This window comes from Sinocyclocheilus anshuiensis, unplaced genomic scaffold (genome assembly GCF_001515605.1).
Source record: "Sinocyclocheilus anshuiensis isolate Anshui unplaced genomic scaffold, SAMN03320099.WGS_v1.1 scaffold524, whole genome shotgun sequence".
Lineage (NCBI taxonomy): Eukaryota > Metazoa > Chordata > Actinopteri > Cypriniformes > Cyprinidae > Sinocyclocheilus > Sinocyclocheilus anshuiensis.
Genome location: NW_015555703.1, coordinates 1,465,366 through 1,480,109, shown reverse-complemented (window position 1 = coordinate 1,480,109; position 14,744 = coordinate 1,465,366). Strand labels below are relative to the sequence as shown.

Genomic DNA, 14,744 nt, shown 5'->3' with positions numbered 1-14,744 from the left:
TAGCGCTTTATACAGTACTGATTGTGTCAAAGCAGCTTTACAGTGTCAAACAGGAAAATAGTTTGTCAATAATACAGAAGGACAATAGAAAACAGTCAATTTTTTAGTTAAAGTCAGTTCATCATTGATTCAGTGATGTCATCATCCACTTCAGTTCTCTTCCAATAGTATCTGTGCAACAGGCACGTGCACAGGTAGGGCTCAACCTGTGCAGAGCACATGCCCTTTTTGCCCTTACACTCCGAAGTGCCCTTTTTTTGGTGATTCTGAACCTCGTGTGTAATCAGACCAATAGATGGGCGAGACGTCACGGGCGGGTGACGTAATGACCAGGAGGCTATAAAAGCACGTGCGGTGAGATCAGCGTCAGCTTTTTGTCATTCAGCAAGCGCTCTGTGTGTGTGTCAGTCTGATATCTGTGTGTGAGTCTTATTTAGTGTTGTCTGTCACGAATCTAAAAACAAGACAAAACCATTCACCTAAGGTGAGGGCAGGCAGCATTCAGGCTGTGTTCCTCCCTGCCCGCGTTACTTTATGGGTGGGGATACTTTATGGGGGGGACATAGTTTGTTTGCTGTCTGCTTGGGAACAAGCACACAGAGTCAGCTCTCGGGGGAAAAAAAAAAAACTTTTGAGACTATTATTTTGTGTTATTTCATTTGTCATTAAGGGGGGGGTGCCCTTTTTCAGTTTCAGCACATGCCCCTCAAAAGGTCTGTGCACGGTCCTGCTGTGCAATCAAGCCGTCAACATTGCCAGAAATTAGGCGTCCCCAACTAAGCAAGCCAAAGGCGACAGTGGCAAGGAACCAAAACTCCATCGGTGACAGAAATGGAGAAAAAAAAAAAATTGGGGGAAACCAGGCTCAATCAGGGGGCCAGTTCTCCTCTGGCCAGACGAAACCAGCATGGTGTGGTTTAATTCCAGGCTGCAACACAAGTCAGATTGAGTAGAGGACTTGTCTGGTTTGTCGTAGTCTTGAGCCAATGACCGTCTAGTTGACAAGGTCTTCGCAGGGGATCTGTCTCTAGGGCTCATCTAGTTGACGTGGTCTCTGCTGACATTCAGGGATGTAGAGGTCGTCTCTCTGTGCTGATCCACCATCTGGACTGGATACGGACTGGAACCAGGTGGCTACAGTGACCATCTGATCTGGAAATGGACTGGATCTGGATGGCTACAGTGACATCGGAATAAGAATAAAACAGACTAATATTAGTGAAGATGCCATTCCTCTTATGATGTAGCGAGTACATCGGATGTTATGGGAAGTGTTTCCGGTTCCGGTTGACCTAATTAATGCAGCCTAACAATCCTTTAACAGATTTGAATTATAGAAATGCAAGTGTATTATGTGTATGCCAGGTTTAAGAGATGGGTCTTTCATCTAGATTTAAATGTGACAGTGTGTGTCTGCCTCCCGAACAATGCTAGGTAGATTGTTTCAGAGTTTGGGCGCTAAATAAGAAAAGGATCTGCCGCCCGCAGTTGATTTTGATATTCTAGGTATTATCAAATGCCCAGAGTTTTGAGATTGCAGCGGACGTGTATAATGCGATATGAGCTTACTCAAGTACTGAGGAGCTAAACCATTCAGGGCTTTATGAGTAATTAGCAAGATTATAAAATGTATTCATTGTTCAATAGGGAGCCAGTGCAGTGTTGACAGAACCAGCTAATACTGTATGGTTGTACTTCCTGGTTCTAGGGAGAACTCTAGCTGCTGCATTTTGGACCAACTGGAGTTTGTTTATTAAACACGCAGAGCAACCACCCAATAAAGCATTACAATAATCTACCCTTTAGGTCAGGTTATAATTTAGTTATATTTTTAAGATGGAAAAATGTGGTTTTACAAATGCTAGAAACATGATTTTCAAAGGAAAGGTTGCTATTAAATAGCAAACCTATGTTCCTAACTGATGACGAAGAATTCACAGAGCAGCCATCCAGTATTAGACATTGATCTGGGTTATTACATGCAGAGGTTTTTGGTCCAATAATTAAGAATTTAGCAGTAGGAAATTACTAGTCATCCAGTTTTTTATATCAACTATGCATTCCGTTAGTTTTGCGAATTGGTATGCTTTGTTGGGCCGCAAAGAAATATAGAGCTGAGTATCATCATCATAACAGTGAAAGCTAACACCATGTTTCCTGATGATATCTCCCAAAGCTAACATGTAAAGCATGAAAAGCAGTGGTCCTAGTACTGAGCCTTGTGGTACTCAATTCTGTACTTGGCTTAAGCTCTTCCTGAAATCAAACCTGAAGTTATACATGGAATCTTCAGGCTTAAGCTATGTTTCAGTATAAGACAGATGTTTAATTATCTGACATTATATGATGGCCTTGATTTTAATTTTGCATTTTAACTGTTCAGAAGCATTATTTCAATACATTTCATGTTTGTCTTTTTTAAAGACTATGCGCTATCCAAAAGATCAAATAAAATCTGCTGGATAAACTAAAATTGACAGTATTTTTTACTTCTGAAGGGACACATGAAGACTGAGCATGTTCGTGTGTGATTTTGTTCAGGTCATTGAAGTACTGTGACTTGCGACTGATCGACTCCAGCTACCTGACGCGTACGGCACTGGAACAGGAAGTGGGTTTGGCCTGCTCTTACGTGACACACAGAGTAATACCCGAGACAAAAACAGCGGCAGGTAGAGAAGAGAGACCAACAGATGACGAGAGGAGCTCAGGAGAAACGGCAGACCATGACGAGCTCCAGATGGAGCTGGAGAGACCACCCAGCAATGCCAGCGCTGCTACTAGGACCTCTGGTGAGGGACACTGAACACAAGCTGGGCCTGATTCCTGTCTTGTGTTGTCACATGATCCAATATAATTCATCTTAATTATCTTTCAGGCTCTACCACAGAAAATGGCGTCAGTTCTTCAAGTGTACTGGATAAACCGTCCTTGCACAGTGACCCGTCCAGCAACAGAAATACAATGGACTCTTGCTCCTCTCCCATTCGCTTCAAACAGGAGTGTGACTCCCAGGCTCCCTCCTCTTCTGCCACATCCTCGTTCTTCAATGTAACGGAAGGGTGACCTCTGGTGGCGATCGAACGGAAGTCCATGGACAGGATTCGTGACAGCTAGGTAGATTGTTCCAGAGTTTGGGCGCTAAATAAGAAAAGGATCTGCCGCCCGCAGTTGATTTTGATATTCTAGGTATTATCAAATGCCCAGAGTTTTGAGATTGCAGCGGACGTGTATAATGCGATATGAGCTTACTCAAGTACTGAGGAGCTAAACCATTCAGGGCTTTATGAGTAATTAGCAAGATTATAAAATGTATTCATTGTTCAATAGGGAGCCAGTGCAGTGTTGACAGAACCAGCTAATACTGTATGGTTGTACTTCCTGGTTCTAGGGAGAACTCTAGCTGCTGCATTTTGGACCAACTGGAGTTTGTTTATTAAACACGCAGAGCAACCACCCAATAAAGCATTACAATAATCTACCCTTTAGGTCAGGTTATAATTTAGTTATATTTTTAAGATGGAAAAATGTGGTTTTACAAATGCTAGAAACATGATTTTCAAAGGAAAGGTTGCTATTAAATAGCAAACCTATGTTCCTAACTGATGACGAAGAATTCACAGAGCAGCCATCCAGTATTAGACATTGATCTGGGTTATTACATGCAGAGGTTTTTGGTCCAATAATTAAGAATTTAGCAGTAGGAAATTACTAGTCATCCAGTTTTTTATATCAACTATGCATTCCGTTAGTTTTGCGAATTGGTATGCTTTGTTGGGCCGCAAAGAAATATAGAGCTGAGTATCATCATCATAACAGTGAAAGCTAACACCATGTTTCCTGATGATATCTCCCAAAGCTAACATGTAAAGCATGAAAAGCAGTGGTCCTAGTACTGAGCCTTGTGGTACTCAATTCTGTACTTGGCTTAAGCTCTTCCTGAAATCAAACCTGAAGTTATACATGGAATCTTCAGGCTTAAGCTATGTTTCAGTATAAGACAGATGTTTAATTATCTGACATTATATGATGGCCTTGATTTTAATTTTGCATTTTAACTGTTCAGAAGCATTATTTCAATACATTTCATGTTTGTCTTTTTTAAAGACTATGCGCTATCCAAAAGATCAAATAAAATCTGCTGGATAAACTAAAATTGACAGTATTTTTTACTTCTGAAGGGACACATGAAGACTGAGCATGTTCGTGTGTGATTTTGTTCAGGTCATTGAAGTACTGTGACTTGCGACTGATCGACTCCAGCTACCTGACGCGTACGGCACTGGAACAGGAAGTGGGTTTGGCCTGCTCTTACGTGACACACAGAGTAATACCCGAGACAAAAACAGCGGCAGGTAGAGAAGAGAGACCAACAGATGACGAGAGGAGCTCAGGAGAAACGGCAGACCATGACGAGCTCCAGATGGAGCTGGAGAGACCACCCAGCAATGCCAGCGCTGCTACTAGGACCTCTGGTGAGGGACACTGAACACAAGCTGGGCCTGATTCCTGTCTTGTGTTGTCACATGATCCAATATAATTCATCTTAATTATCTTTCAGGCTCTACCACAGAAAATGGCGTCAGTTCTTCAAGTGTACTGGATAAACCGTCCTTGCACAGTGACCCGTCCAGCAACAGAAATACAATGGACTCTTGCTCCTCTCCCATTCGCTTCAAACAGGAGTGTGACTCCCAGGCTCCCTCCTCTTCTGCCACATCCTCGTTCTCCTCTGCCTCCTCGTCCTCTTCCTCTTCCTCCTCTCCGGGAGCTCAGAAACCAAGCCAGTCCACGCAGGCCCCGCGTGAATGTAACAGGACGCAGGTCTTCCCCCGGACAGTAGTGCTCTCCCGGGCGGCGTACGCCCTGCTGGCCCCTGAGACGCTGGGTCAGCCCAGTTCAGCGTCTCTGCTGCCTCACGCGGATGTGGTGTGGAGCAGCCCGCTCAGACCGCCTGTTCCTCACGCTCTCGGAGGGGCAGAGCAGTCCCTGTACTACCGCCAGTGGACTACAGCCAGGCAGCACCATGCGGATTATGAAGGGCCAGCTGTGCCCCATTCCAGAAGACTGCTGTTGAGTGGACCACCACAGGTGAGCAGTAGCTAAATGGTCAAAAGATAATTTTTTTGTTTGTTTGTTTGAAGGCAAGCATCACTATTACTGGTACTAAGGTGTTTATTGACAACACAGTGATAAAAAAATACAGGTAGAATATGAGAAAAATGCAAAAATATACAAAAAATGTAATATTTTATTAAATAGATAAAACTGAAATGATTTAAAATACACAAAATATGCAAAAATATTTAGAAAGATATGTTTTTTAATGGTTAAAATATATAGAATATACAGTTAAAATACACAAATTATACAAAAATATTTAAAAGATTAAATATATAAAATATAATTAAAATGTATAGTTTAAATACACAATGTACAAAAAAATACAAATTTAAATATTGAAAAAATTAAATATACAGGATACAGTTAAAATAAACAAAATATACACAAATATTTTAAAAAGTTACATGTTTAAAAAAAAGTTAAAATCTATAGAATGCACAGATAAAATACACAAAATATGCAAAAATATTTAAAAGTTCAATTCATAAACAAATATTCAAAATACATAGTTTATGCAATGGACAAAAAGTACATAAATTAAATATTAAAAGGGATGGTTAAAATATACAGAATACATAGTTAAAATACATAAAATGTAAAAAAAAAAAAATATTTAAAAAGTTAAGAGTTTAGAAAATCAAAAACAGTTAAACAAAATGTGCAAAAATATTTAAAAAAAAATGAAAAATTCAAAATAGTTCCAGTACACAAAATATACAAATGTATTTTACATATAATAAAATATTTAACATTAAATATAATACAATATAAATATACAATATGCATACAGTATAATATAAAATAATTACATAAAATATTTATAAAATTACATATTTAAAAATAGTTCAAATATAAAAAAAAAACAGTTAGAATACTTAAAACATACAAAAAAATGTAGCATTCAAAAGTATTTTAAACATTAAGTATTAAAATATTAATTAATAGTTAACATTTACAAAAATGCACAGAATAGGAGAATTATTCTTTATTGCGCCTGACCAGTCAGAGACTATGTCTGTTATTAAGCCACATCCATTTACAATGGCCTCTGCTTCCTGCTAATTGGCCTCTTTGCCAAGCATCCAGTGTCTCATGCTCCATTTTGGCTGTTTAAGGTTGGAAAAACAGGTGCGTATCTGCAGTTTCTACGAATCCTGTTCCGTATGTTGATTCGCCTTCTGGAGGTGGACGTGTATGATGAAGAAGAGCTGGAGCAGGGTAAGAAAGGAATCTCCATATTACTTCACCCGATGGGCCTTCCCTTGACCTTTTTTATTAATGACCTTCAATTGAAATCTCTAGATGTGCAAGACAAATCAAAGGTTCCCGCTGTCAGTGGGCCGCAGTGGCCTGATGTGGAGGACATCCGCAAACTGCCCTTTGACCTCTACCCCCATAACCCCAAGTTCAGACATGCGAGTCCAGTGTATGCAGACAGGATGCCAAAGTCACTGAACGGTATTGAACTGCTCTTTTATTATGGTGTGCCTCGTTTCAAAGCAACTTCAAAATAGCAAGTATGCTTATGTGCTTTTTTGCAACCTTGCGTGAAAACACAGAGGTTAAAACAGAAAGACTGGAGGCAGAAGAGGAGCCACCGAAGAGAAACACGGTGTCTGTTAGACTCAGCCTGTTTGCGGCCCATAATGCATTTCACCACTGTGAGCAGTGCCACCATTACAGCGAGCCTGCTCCTGCCGCTCAGGTGAGGACAAATGTGATTGATCATGTGATGCATCAACATCTATTGACATATTTTTACATTACATCATTTCAAAACCCTCAGTAAAGCAATAGCATGTCTAGAAAGGTATATGGCTGCTGTAAGATGTTCTGTGTGTGTGATTCTAGCTGTCCGACTGCACCTTCCATGCCTTCACGTTCTGCTCCTCCATGCTGGGAGAGGAAGTCCAGCTGCACTTTATCATTCCTAAAGCCCAAGAGCCTCATTTTGTGTTCAGCCAGCAGGGCAGTCATTTAGAGAGCATGCGGCTCCCACTGATCTCAGACAAGGTGATTATTTACCCACCCTCATGTCATGTTTGTTTGTTTTTGTTTTCTGTGGAACATTAATAGACAAATTTTGACCATGTTTGTGTTCTAAATAACACCCAAAAAACACTGTAAAAATAGTGCATATGACTTATGTCTTCTGAGGGCATATGATAGTTAAGAAATAAAAGCACACAGGTTTTGAAACAATATAAGGGCAAATAAATGATGATAGAATTTTCGGGTGAATTTTTGGTTGAAATTTTTTTTTTTATGGAAATTATTACTTTTATTACTTTTGCATAATTTGATCAAAAGTGACAGTAAAGACATTTATAATGTTAAAAAAATATATTAATATTTCAAATAAATCCTTAAAAAACGTTTGCATCACAGGAATAGATTATATTTTAAAATATATTACAACAGTTATTTTAAATTGGATTAATATTTGATAATATAATATTTGATCATTTTACATTTTTTAAAGCATACTTTTTAAACTAGACTTCTTTTCCAATTAGCTATAATCATATTTAGCATAATTAGTATCATTAGCTATAACAACAGCTGAACAGTGGACACAAGATGAAACTGAAAGACGGAGATAAACAGAGATTTTTAAAGGATAGTTACTAAAATGACACTAAATAAACAACTGACCACAGTCAATATTTTGTTTTTTGGAAATACCTTGTATTCAAGTGCAGTGCAAATAATATAGAGATGCATCCGGATGTCAGGAGCACCTGGATACCTGAGCAATGCAAAAAGTCCCGTTGGTTGCCGAGTCATCACTCGTGTTTTTTACATTATGTTTTCGTGTCATATTGCACAAGTTGTCTTAAAGTGAAGTGTTGCTCTGTTTGCCGACTCAGGAGTCCGGCCTGCTGAAAAGTCCCATCTTCACACCCACCACGGGCCGGCAGGAGCACGGCCTTCTCAACATCTACCACGCCATGGAGGGAGCCGAGCACCTGCACATTTTGGTGGTCAAGCAATATGAAATGCCTCTCTACAGGAAATACTGGCCCAACCACATCCTTCTAGTGCTGCCCGCCGTGTTCAACAACTCTGGAGTGGGTGAGTACTGGCCAGAAGATCGCATACTGTTTTACTCACATTATTGTGACTGAAAAAACTTAGGGCTCACACATTGTTTTCTTGCTTGAGCTGTTACAATAAGTTTTAAGATCGTTCCAATAATAATAATAATAATAGAGAATGTTGCCTAAATTTACTTTTAGCAATTTATAGTACTTTATTTGTTTATTTTTAAAGAGTAATGACTAATTAAAATGATTAATTGTAGTTTTTAGTGCTTTAATTTATTTAGATAAAATAGCATACTATTAATAATGCACATTTATTTGCTATCAGCCATTGCAGGACACTAATTGTAGGATTTTCAGTTTTTTATTGCATGCATAATCTAGAGTAATATTTATGTTTTTTGTACTGGGATATTCAGCTTGTATGTAACACATACAGTTCCTTATGGAAGCCCGTTTCTGTAAAAATAAATAAAAGAATTGCTTAATCTCACAATTCGAACTTTTTTCTCGCAATTGCAAGTTTACAAGTTTTCTCAGAACTGTGTGATAAAAACGGGCAATCGCGAGTTATAAAGTCAGAATTGTGAGATATGAACTGCAATTGCAGGAAAAAAAATTAATAATTGTGTGATATAAACTTGCGATTGCGAGTCACAAAGTCAGAATTGCATGATGTAAACTCGCAGTTCTGACTTTTTTCTTGTAGTTGCGAGTTTATATCCTGAATTCTGAGAAAAAATTTGGAATTGTGAGGAAAAAAAGTTGCAATTATTTTTTTTATTAAATGGCGGAAACAAGCTTCCGTAGTTCCTTCTTGTTGTGATTAATTGTATTAATGTGTCGTTTCAGGAGCGGCTCGATTCATGATCAAGGAACTGTCCTACCACAACCTGGAGCTGGAGAGGAACAGGCAAGAGGAACAGGGCGTCAAACGACAGGACGTGTGGCCCTTCATCGTTATGATGGACGACTCCTGCGTCCTCTGGAACACCCATCAGCCTGGACCCGAGGGCGACAGGTATGTAATGATGGATGGATCCGTGGACGGATTTGTTGGGATGTCTTCATTGTCTGACATCTCTGGATTCTCTCTCTCAGTGAGGTCATGAACGTGTCACTGAAGAGCGTCCTGCAGCACATGGAGGCCACTCCTAAGATCTCTCTGTATGCCATGTGTGGCCTGCAGAAATGGAGCAGTAGTTTGTCTTCTCGAGCTCCCACAAGCCCTTTCTCTCGCTGTCACCTCCATGACCTCATCATGCTGAACGTTGACCTCACCCAGAACGTCCAGTATGACCTCAACCGGTGAGTGTTTGCATTTCGAGGGGGAAGATCATGTTGTTTTTGAGTACTGGCACATAAGTGTGGGTTTTTAAGGTGTTTTATGTTATAAATGATGAGTCTAACAGTATAAATGTGTATGTAGGTTCACATGTGAAGAGGTGGACTTTAACCTGAGGGCAAACAGCAGTGGTCTTCTGCTCTGTCGGTTCAATCACTTCAGCATCATGAAGAAACACATCCCCATCGGAGGACATAAAGACTTCCTCATCAAGCCCAAACTCATGGTGAGCTTCATAATGTCCCTTCAGAACTGAAAGGCCTGCTTCAAACTTTGATTACATCCAAACACTAATATTAGCTTGTTAGCATGGAGTTAAAGGGTTAGTTCACCCAAAAATGACAATTCTGTCATTAATTACTCACGCTCAGTTATAAAGTCGTTATTTTTGTTTTCTTTGTGTACAAAAAGTATTCTCGTAGCTTCATAAAATTACGGTTAAAACCCTGATTTCACATGGATTATTTTACCGATCTCCTTGCTACGTTTCTGGACCTTGATCGTTGTAATTTAATTGCTGTCTATGGGAGGGTCAGAGCTCTCAGAATTCATCTTATTATATTTATTATGTATATATAAACACACACACATGCATGTATATATTTAAGAAGCATATGTTAAGTTTATACATTTAAAATATTTATATATAATTAATTATAATTAAATATAGATATATAAATCAGTATAATGTGTTATATTACACTACCATTTAAAATTTTGGGGTCAGTAAGATTTGTTTTTTAAAAAATCATAATTTTATTCAGCAAGGATGCATTAAATTGATCAAAAGTGACAGTAAAGAGTTTTACATTGTTAAAAAAAAACTATAAATACTGTTCTTTTGAGCTTTCTATTCGTCAAAGAATCCTGAAAAATTGTATCAGGATTTATTTATATATACATAATAAATATACACAGTATACACACATATATTAAGTAAACAAAAACGTTTATTTTGGATGTGATTAATCGTGATTAATCGCAATTAATCGTTTGACAGCACTAATATATATATAAATCCAAAATACACTTACACTATCAAAAAGTCCAAAATGTTTGGGGTCAGTAAGGTTTTGTTTTTTAAATAAGTCTCTTCTGCTCACCAAGGCTGCATTTATTTGATAAATAATACAGTAAAAACTGTAATATTGTGAAATATTATTACCATTTTAAATAACTGTTTTCTGCTTTGTGCAATTTCTATAATTAAATATAGATATATAAATCAGTATAATGTGTTATATTACACTACCATTTAAAATTTTGGGGTCAGTAAGATTTGTTTTTTAAAAAATCATAATTTTATTCAGCAAGGATGCATTAAATTGATCAAAAGTGACAGTAAAGAGTTTTACATTGTTAAAAAAAAACTATAAATACTGTTCTTTTGAGCTTTCTATTCGTCAAAGAATCCTGAAAAATTGTATCAGGATTTCCACAAAAATATGAAGCAGCACAATTGTTTTCAACATTGATAATAAAAAATGTTTCTTGAGCAGCAAATCAGTATATTAGAATGATTTCTGAAGGATCATGTGACACTGAAGACCGGAGTAATGATGCTGAAAAATCAGCTTTACATCACAGGAATAAATGACATTTTAAAATATATTCAACTAGAAAAGAGTGATTTTACTTTTACTTTTTAAATCTTTATCAGTTTATAAAGAGCAAGTGTAATTGTAAGAGACTATCTCTTTTATTCTGCAGAGGATGGAGACCCCAGTGCGTGTGTGTGCGTCTCAGTATGTGTGCGCTCCGGACAGTGAACACACACTGCTGTCCGCGCCGGCTCAGTTCCTGCTGGAGAAGTTTCTGCAGTCCTGTAGCCACCAGCTCTTTCCTCTGGCCCTCTGTAACAGCACTAACCCCGTGCTCTCCATAGACAGCTACCTCAACCTCGGCCCACAGGTACAAATAAACGATGAGTCTCACACTTCAAGGGATAGTGCACCCAAAAGTACCGTTTTGATTATTTAATCACCTTAATATCACTCCAAACCTGTGTGACAACAACAAACAACAGCTAACTCTCAGTGAATACGTATTGACAGTCAGAAAATGAAAAGAATTACTTGGAGACAGTATTGACAGTTTATATTCTGCATATTAGTTCAGTCAGTAAAAAAGTGTTAATTTGTTGGGTTTTCTTTGTGTTTACAGATTCAGACGTGTTACATGAGCTCTCGGCCGCACTCAGTGAATGTGGATCATCAAGGGGTGCTGTTCGGTGGACTGCTGCTCTACTTGTGTGACTCCTTTGTCGTTTCAAGCCTCCTGAAGAAATTCAACTCAGTAAAAACAGTAATATTGTGAAATATTAGTACAATAACTGTTTTCTGCTTGAATATATTTTAAAATGTAATTTATTCCTGTGATGCAAAGCTGAATTTTCAGCATCATTACTCAGGAGTCACATGATCCTTCAGAAATCCTTCTAATATGCTGATTTGATGTCTTACTATCACTTTTGATCAGTTTAATGAATCCTTGCTGAATAAAAGTAACTTATTTCTTTCAAAACAAATTCTAACTGACCCCAGACTTTCAAATGTCTATAATTTTAAACGGAATCTCAAACACAAAACCTTGTTTTCATGACTAAAATCGCAAATTCTAACTTCAAAATGGTCAGGACACAGTGTAATCTCAATGATCCAAAATCCCACCCCATATAGTTATTGAATATAGAAGTTCATCAGAGCCATCAGAACAGTAATAGCACAGCTCTCTAAGCACATTGTGCTCCTATAAGTAGCTTTAAATCATCTTTTCTATCGCTCGTCTTGCAGGCGCCACGCTGTGCGTGATCTGTCAGGACCGCAGCTCTTTGCGTCAGACTATAGTGCGTTTGGAGCTGGAGGACGAGTGGCAGTTTCGTCTGCGGGATGAGTTTCAGACGGCCAACTGCAGCGAGGACCGTCCCCTCTACTTCCTCACAGGCCGCCATATCTGATCTCCACATCTCCATTTCCCTTCAACTGTTTGGCCAGCACATAGAGAAGAAGTTTTCCAGCATCATAGCTCTCCAACACTGAGAGTTTCTGCTTCTGAAGAGAATAAGACTTCAGATTCTCATGCATTCTGCATCACCTCAGGTGACGTTTGAGGATTGATACTGTGCTGGATACAGATGTTGCGTGTTTCCCTTTTTTTACGTTTTGGAAAAGCTTTCAGAACTTTGTTTGTTGGTGATTTTGCGTGTCCTAACACGCAAGGACATTGCGAAGGATATGTCCTTCTACATATGATCTCAGGGATATTTGTCGCAAGACAAAAGGACTTACTACTGCTATTCTTTCTTCTTGCCTGCTTTATGTATTGCTTATCATCAACGCCATCCACCAAAGACTTATAAACTCCTCGAACTGGACGCTCACATAGCAGCACATGATGTGTTTAGGTTTAGCATTTCATTGGGTAATCCAAAATTATGTCATCAATGCAAAATGACTAAAAATCTTATATAATCTTTTGTCTTGCCAAAGATATTACCTGACGTAATCCAAACCATTCCTTGCTCCTCAGAGCTGTCAGTCGTCCAAGTTTGTGCGTTGCAATGGACCCACAAGGTTACAAAGTTCAATTACTGAAGTCAACATCCGCTATATCTAAAGAAATCCATTTATGATCTTCTTGATTCCAGTCTGAATCAGCTGATGTGTGCCGATGTTCTTTATGATTGTAAATGCTAGTTGGTACATATCTGAAGTGTTAACCACAGAGTTAAAAGGTCATGTTGTCTAAAGTTAGCATCTATTAATCATCATATTTCAGCAAAACATTCCTGTTATTGAAGTCGCTGGGAATGTTTTGTAGTTGCACACTGTAAATGCCTTGAGGAACCCTGAGGACGACACAATCCCAAACTCCACTCCAGAATAGACTATTAATATCAGTGAAACAGGAGAGACAATGAGCCAGCTAGCTAATATGGTATGCCTGAGAAGATGAGTGTTCTAGATTGGTTTATCTTTTGATGTTGACTTTTTGGATGTTAAAAGAAAAAAGCTTTGTTTACATTTTAAGAAATGCCGATATTAATATATATGACAGACTTTTTGTCACTTTGGATTCTGGCTAGTTTTACTAAAGAGTCACTTTGAGCCGTATGTGTCACAGATCAAACGCGTTCTTTTATTTTTCCACGGCACAAATAATCTACCTAGGACCCATTAGTTTCTGTTTCGGGTGATTTATTTAAAATTAGAACAAATGGATCCCTTTTTTGAGGGATTGTTTTATTTATTGAAAAAGCTTCTTGGACTGATACTCATTGAAATATCAGGAATGCTTTGCTAGGTCAAGTCCTTGAATTCATCACCAAAAGCTTTGCACACTTGAAACTAATTGTTTTAGAAATTAACTAATGTAAACAAAAAAAGCCTAACAAATATATGGTTTACATTATTATGAACCAACTGGAGTGTTTAGAATGAAATGCATCAGTTCCCGTAATGATACTGATTGTAATGATGAAGAAAGCCAAATACCCACTGGACAACGAATGTGTCTCATTTGTAGATAATTTGATGTGCACATAAATTATGCAATTTGCTTCTCACGATCTTTGCATCTTTCCTGTCAGCTGTGAATATTCTGAACATATGTAGCTACGAACCATTTGAAATCTTCTACCTCATTATCTACTGGCCAGCTTTGGTTTAGTAAGCATTTGATTTCAGAAAAATTTTCTTATTGCTGTTGAGATAAATGAATGTAATAAAGTGTTATCAACAACCTTATAGCGTTTGTGTGAAACTTTCTAACATAAAAAATGTGAAAAGCTTAACTAATCACGTGACCTTCTCACCCTCACATAATGGCTTCTTCAAATGACAAAATAGAATTTCTAAATAAACCTGTTTGTCTCTCAAATTTGATTGGATGAGCAGCGTTCCAAGAACTGTAACAAATGTCTTAAGTCACTGGGGTATATTTGTAGCAATAGCCAAAAATACATTGTATGGGTCAAAATTATCGATTTGTCTTTTATGCCAAAAATCATTAGGATATTAAGTAAAGATCATGTTCCATGAAGATATTTTTTAAATTTCCTACCGTAAATATATCAAAACTTAATTTTTGATTAGTAATATGCATTGCTAAGAACTTCATCTGGACAACTTTAAAGGAGATTTTCTCAGTATTTCGATTTTTTTGCATCCTCAGATTCCAGATTTTCCTAACAAACCATACATCAATGGAAAGCTTATTTAGTCAGCTTTCAG

General features: G+C 37.9%; 1 protein-coding gene across 1 annotated transcript in view; it reads left to right on the top strand.

Moving 5' to 3' along the window:
* The window catches only part of LOC107671732 (GREB1-like protein), a 36,445-nt gene extending 23,961 nt beyond the window's left edge, over positions 1-12,484 (top strand). The window contains exons 22-34 of the mRNA XM_016464677.1: positions 2,542-2,792; positions 4,562-5,091; positions 6,240-6,342; positions 6,427-6,582; positions 6,684-6,829; positions 6,976-7,137; positions 7,995-8,199; positions 9,021-9,189; positions 9,270-9,476; positions 9,598-9,739; positions 11,224-11,424; positions 11,677-11,813; positions 12,304-12,484. Of these exons, the coding sequence (XP_016320163.1) occupies positions 2,542-2,792; positions 4,562-5,091; positions 6,240-6,342; positions 6,427-6,582; positions 6,684-6,829; positions 6,976-7,137; positions 7,995-8,199; positions 9,021-9,189; positions 9,270-9,476; positions 9,598-9,739; positions 11,224-11,424; positions 11,677-11,813; positions 12,304-12,469 (2,575 nt within the window). The 3' untranslated portion in view covers positions 12,470-12,484. The remainder of the gene's footprint in view (positions 1-2,541; positions 2,793-4,561; positions 5,092-6,239; positions 6,343-6,426; positions 6,583-6,683; positions 6,830-6,975; positions 7,138-7,994; positions 8,200-9,020; positions 9,190-9,269; positions 9,477-9,597; positions 9,740-11,223; positions 11,425-11,676; positions 11,814-12,303) is intronic.
* The last annotated feature ends 2,260 nt before the right edge of the window (positions 12,485-14,744 follow it).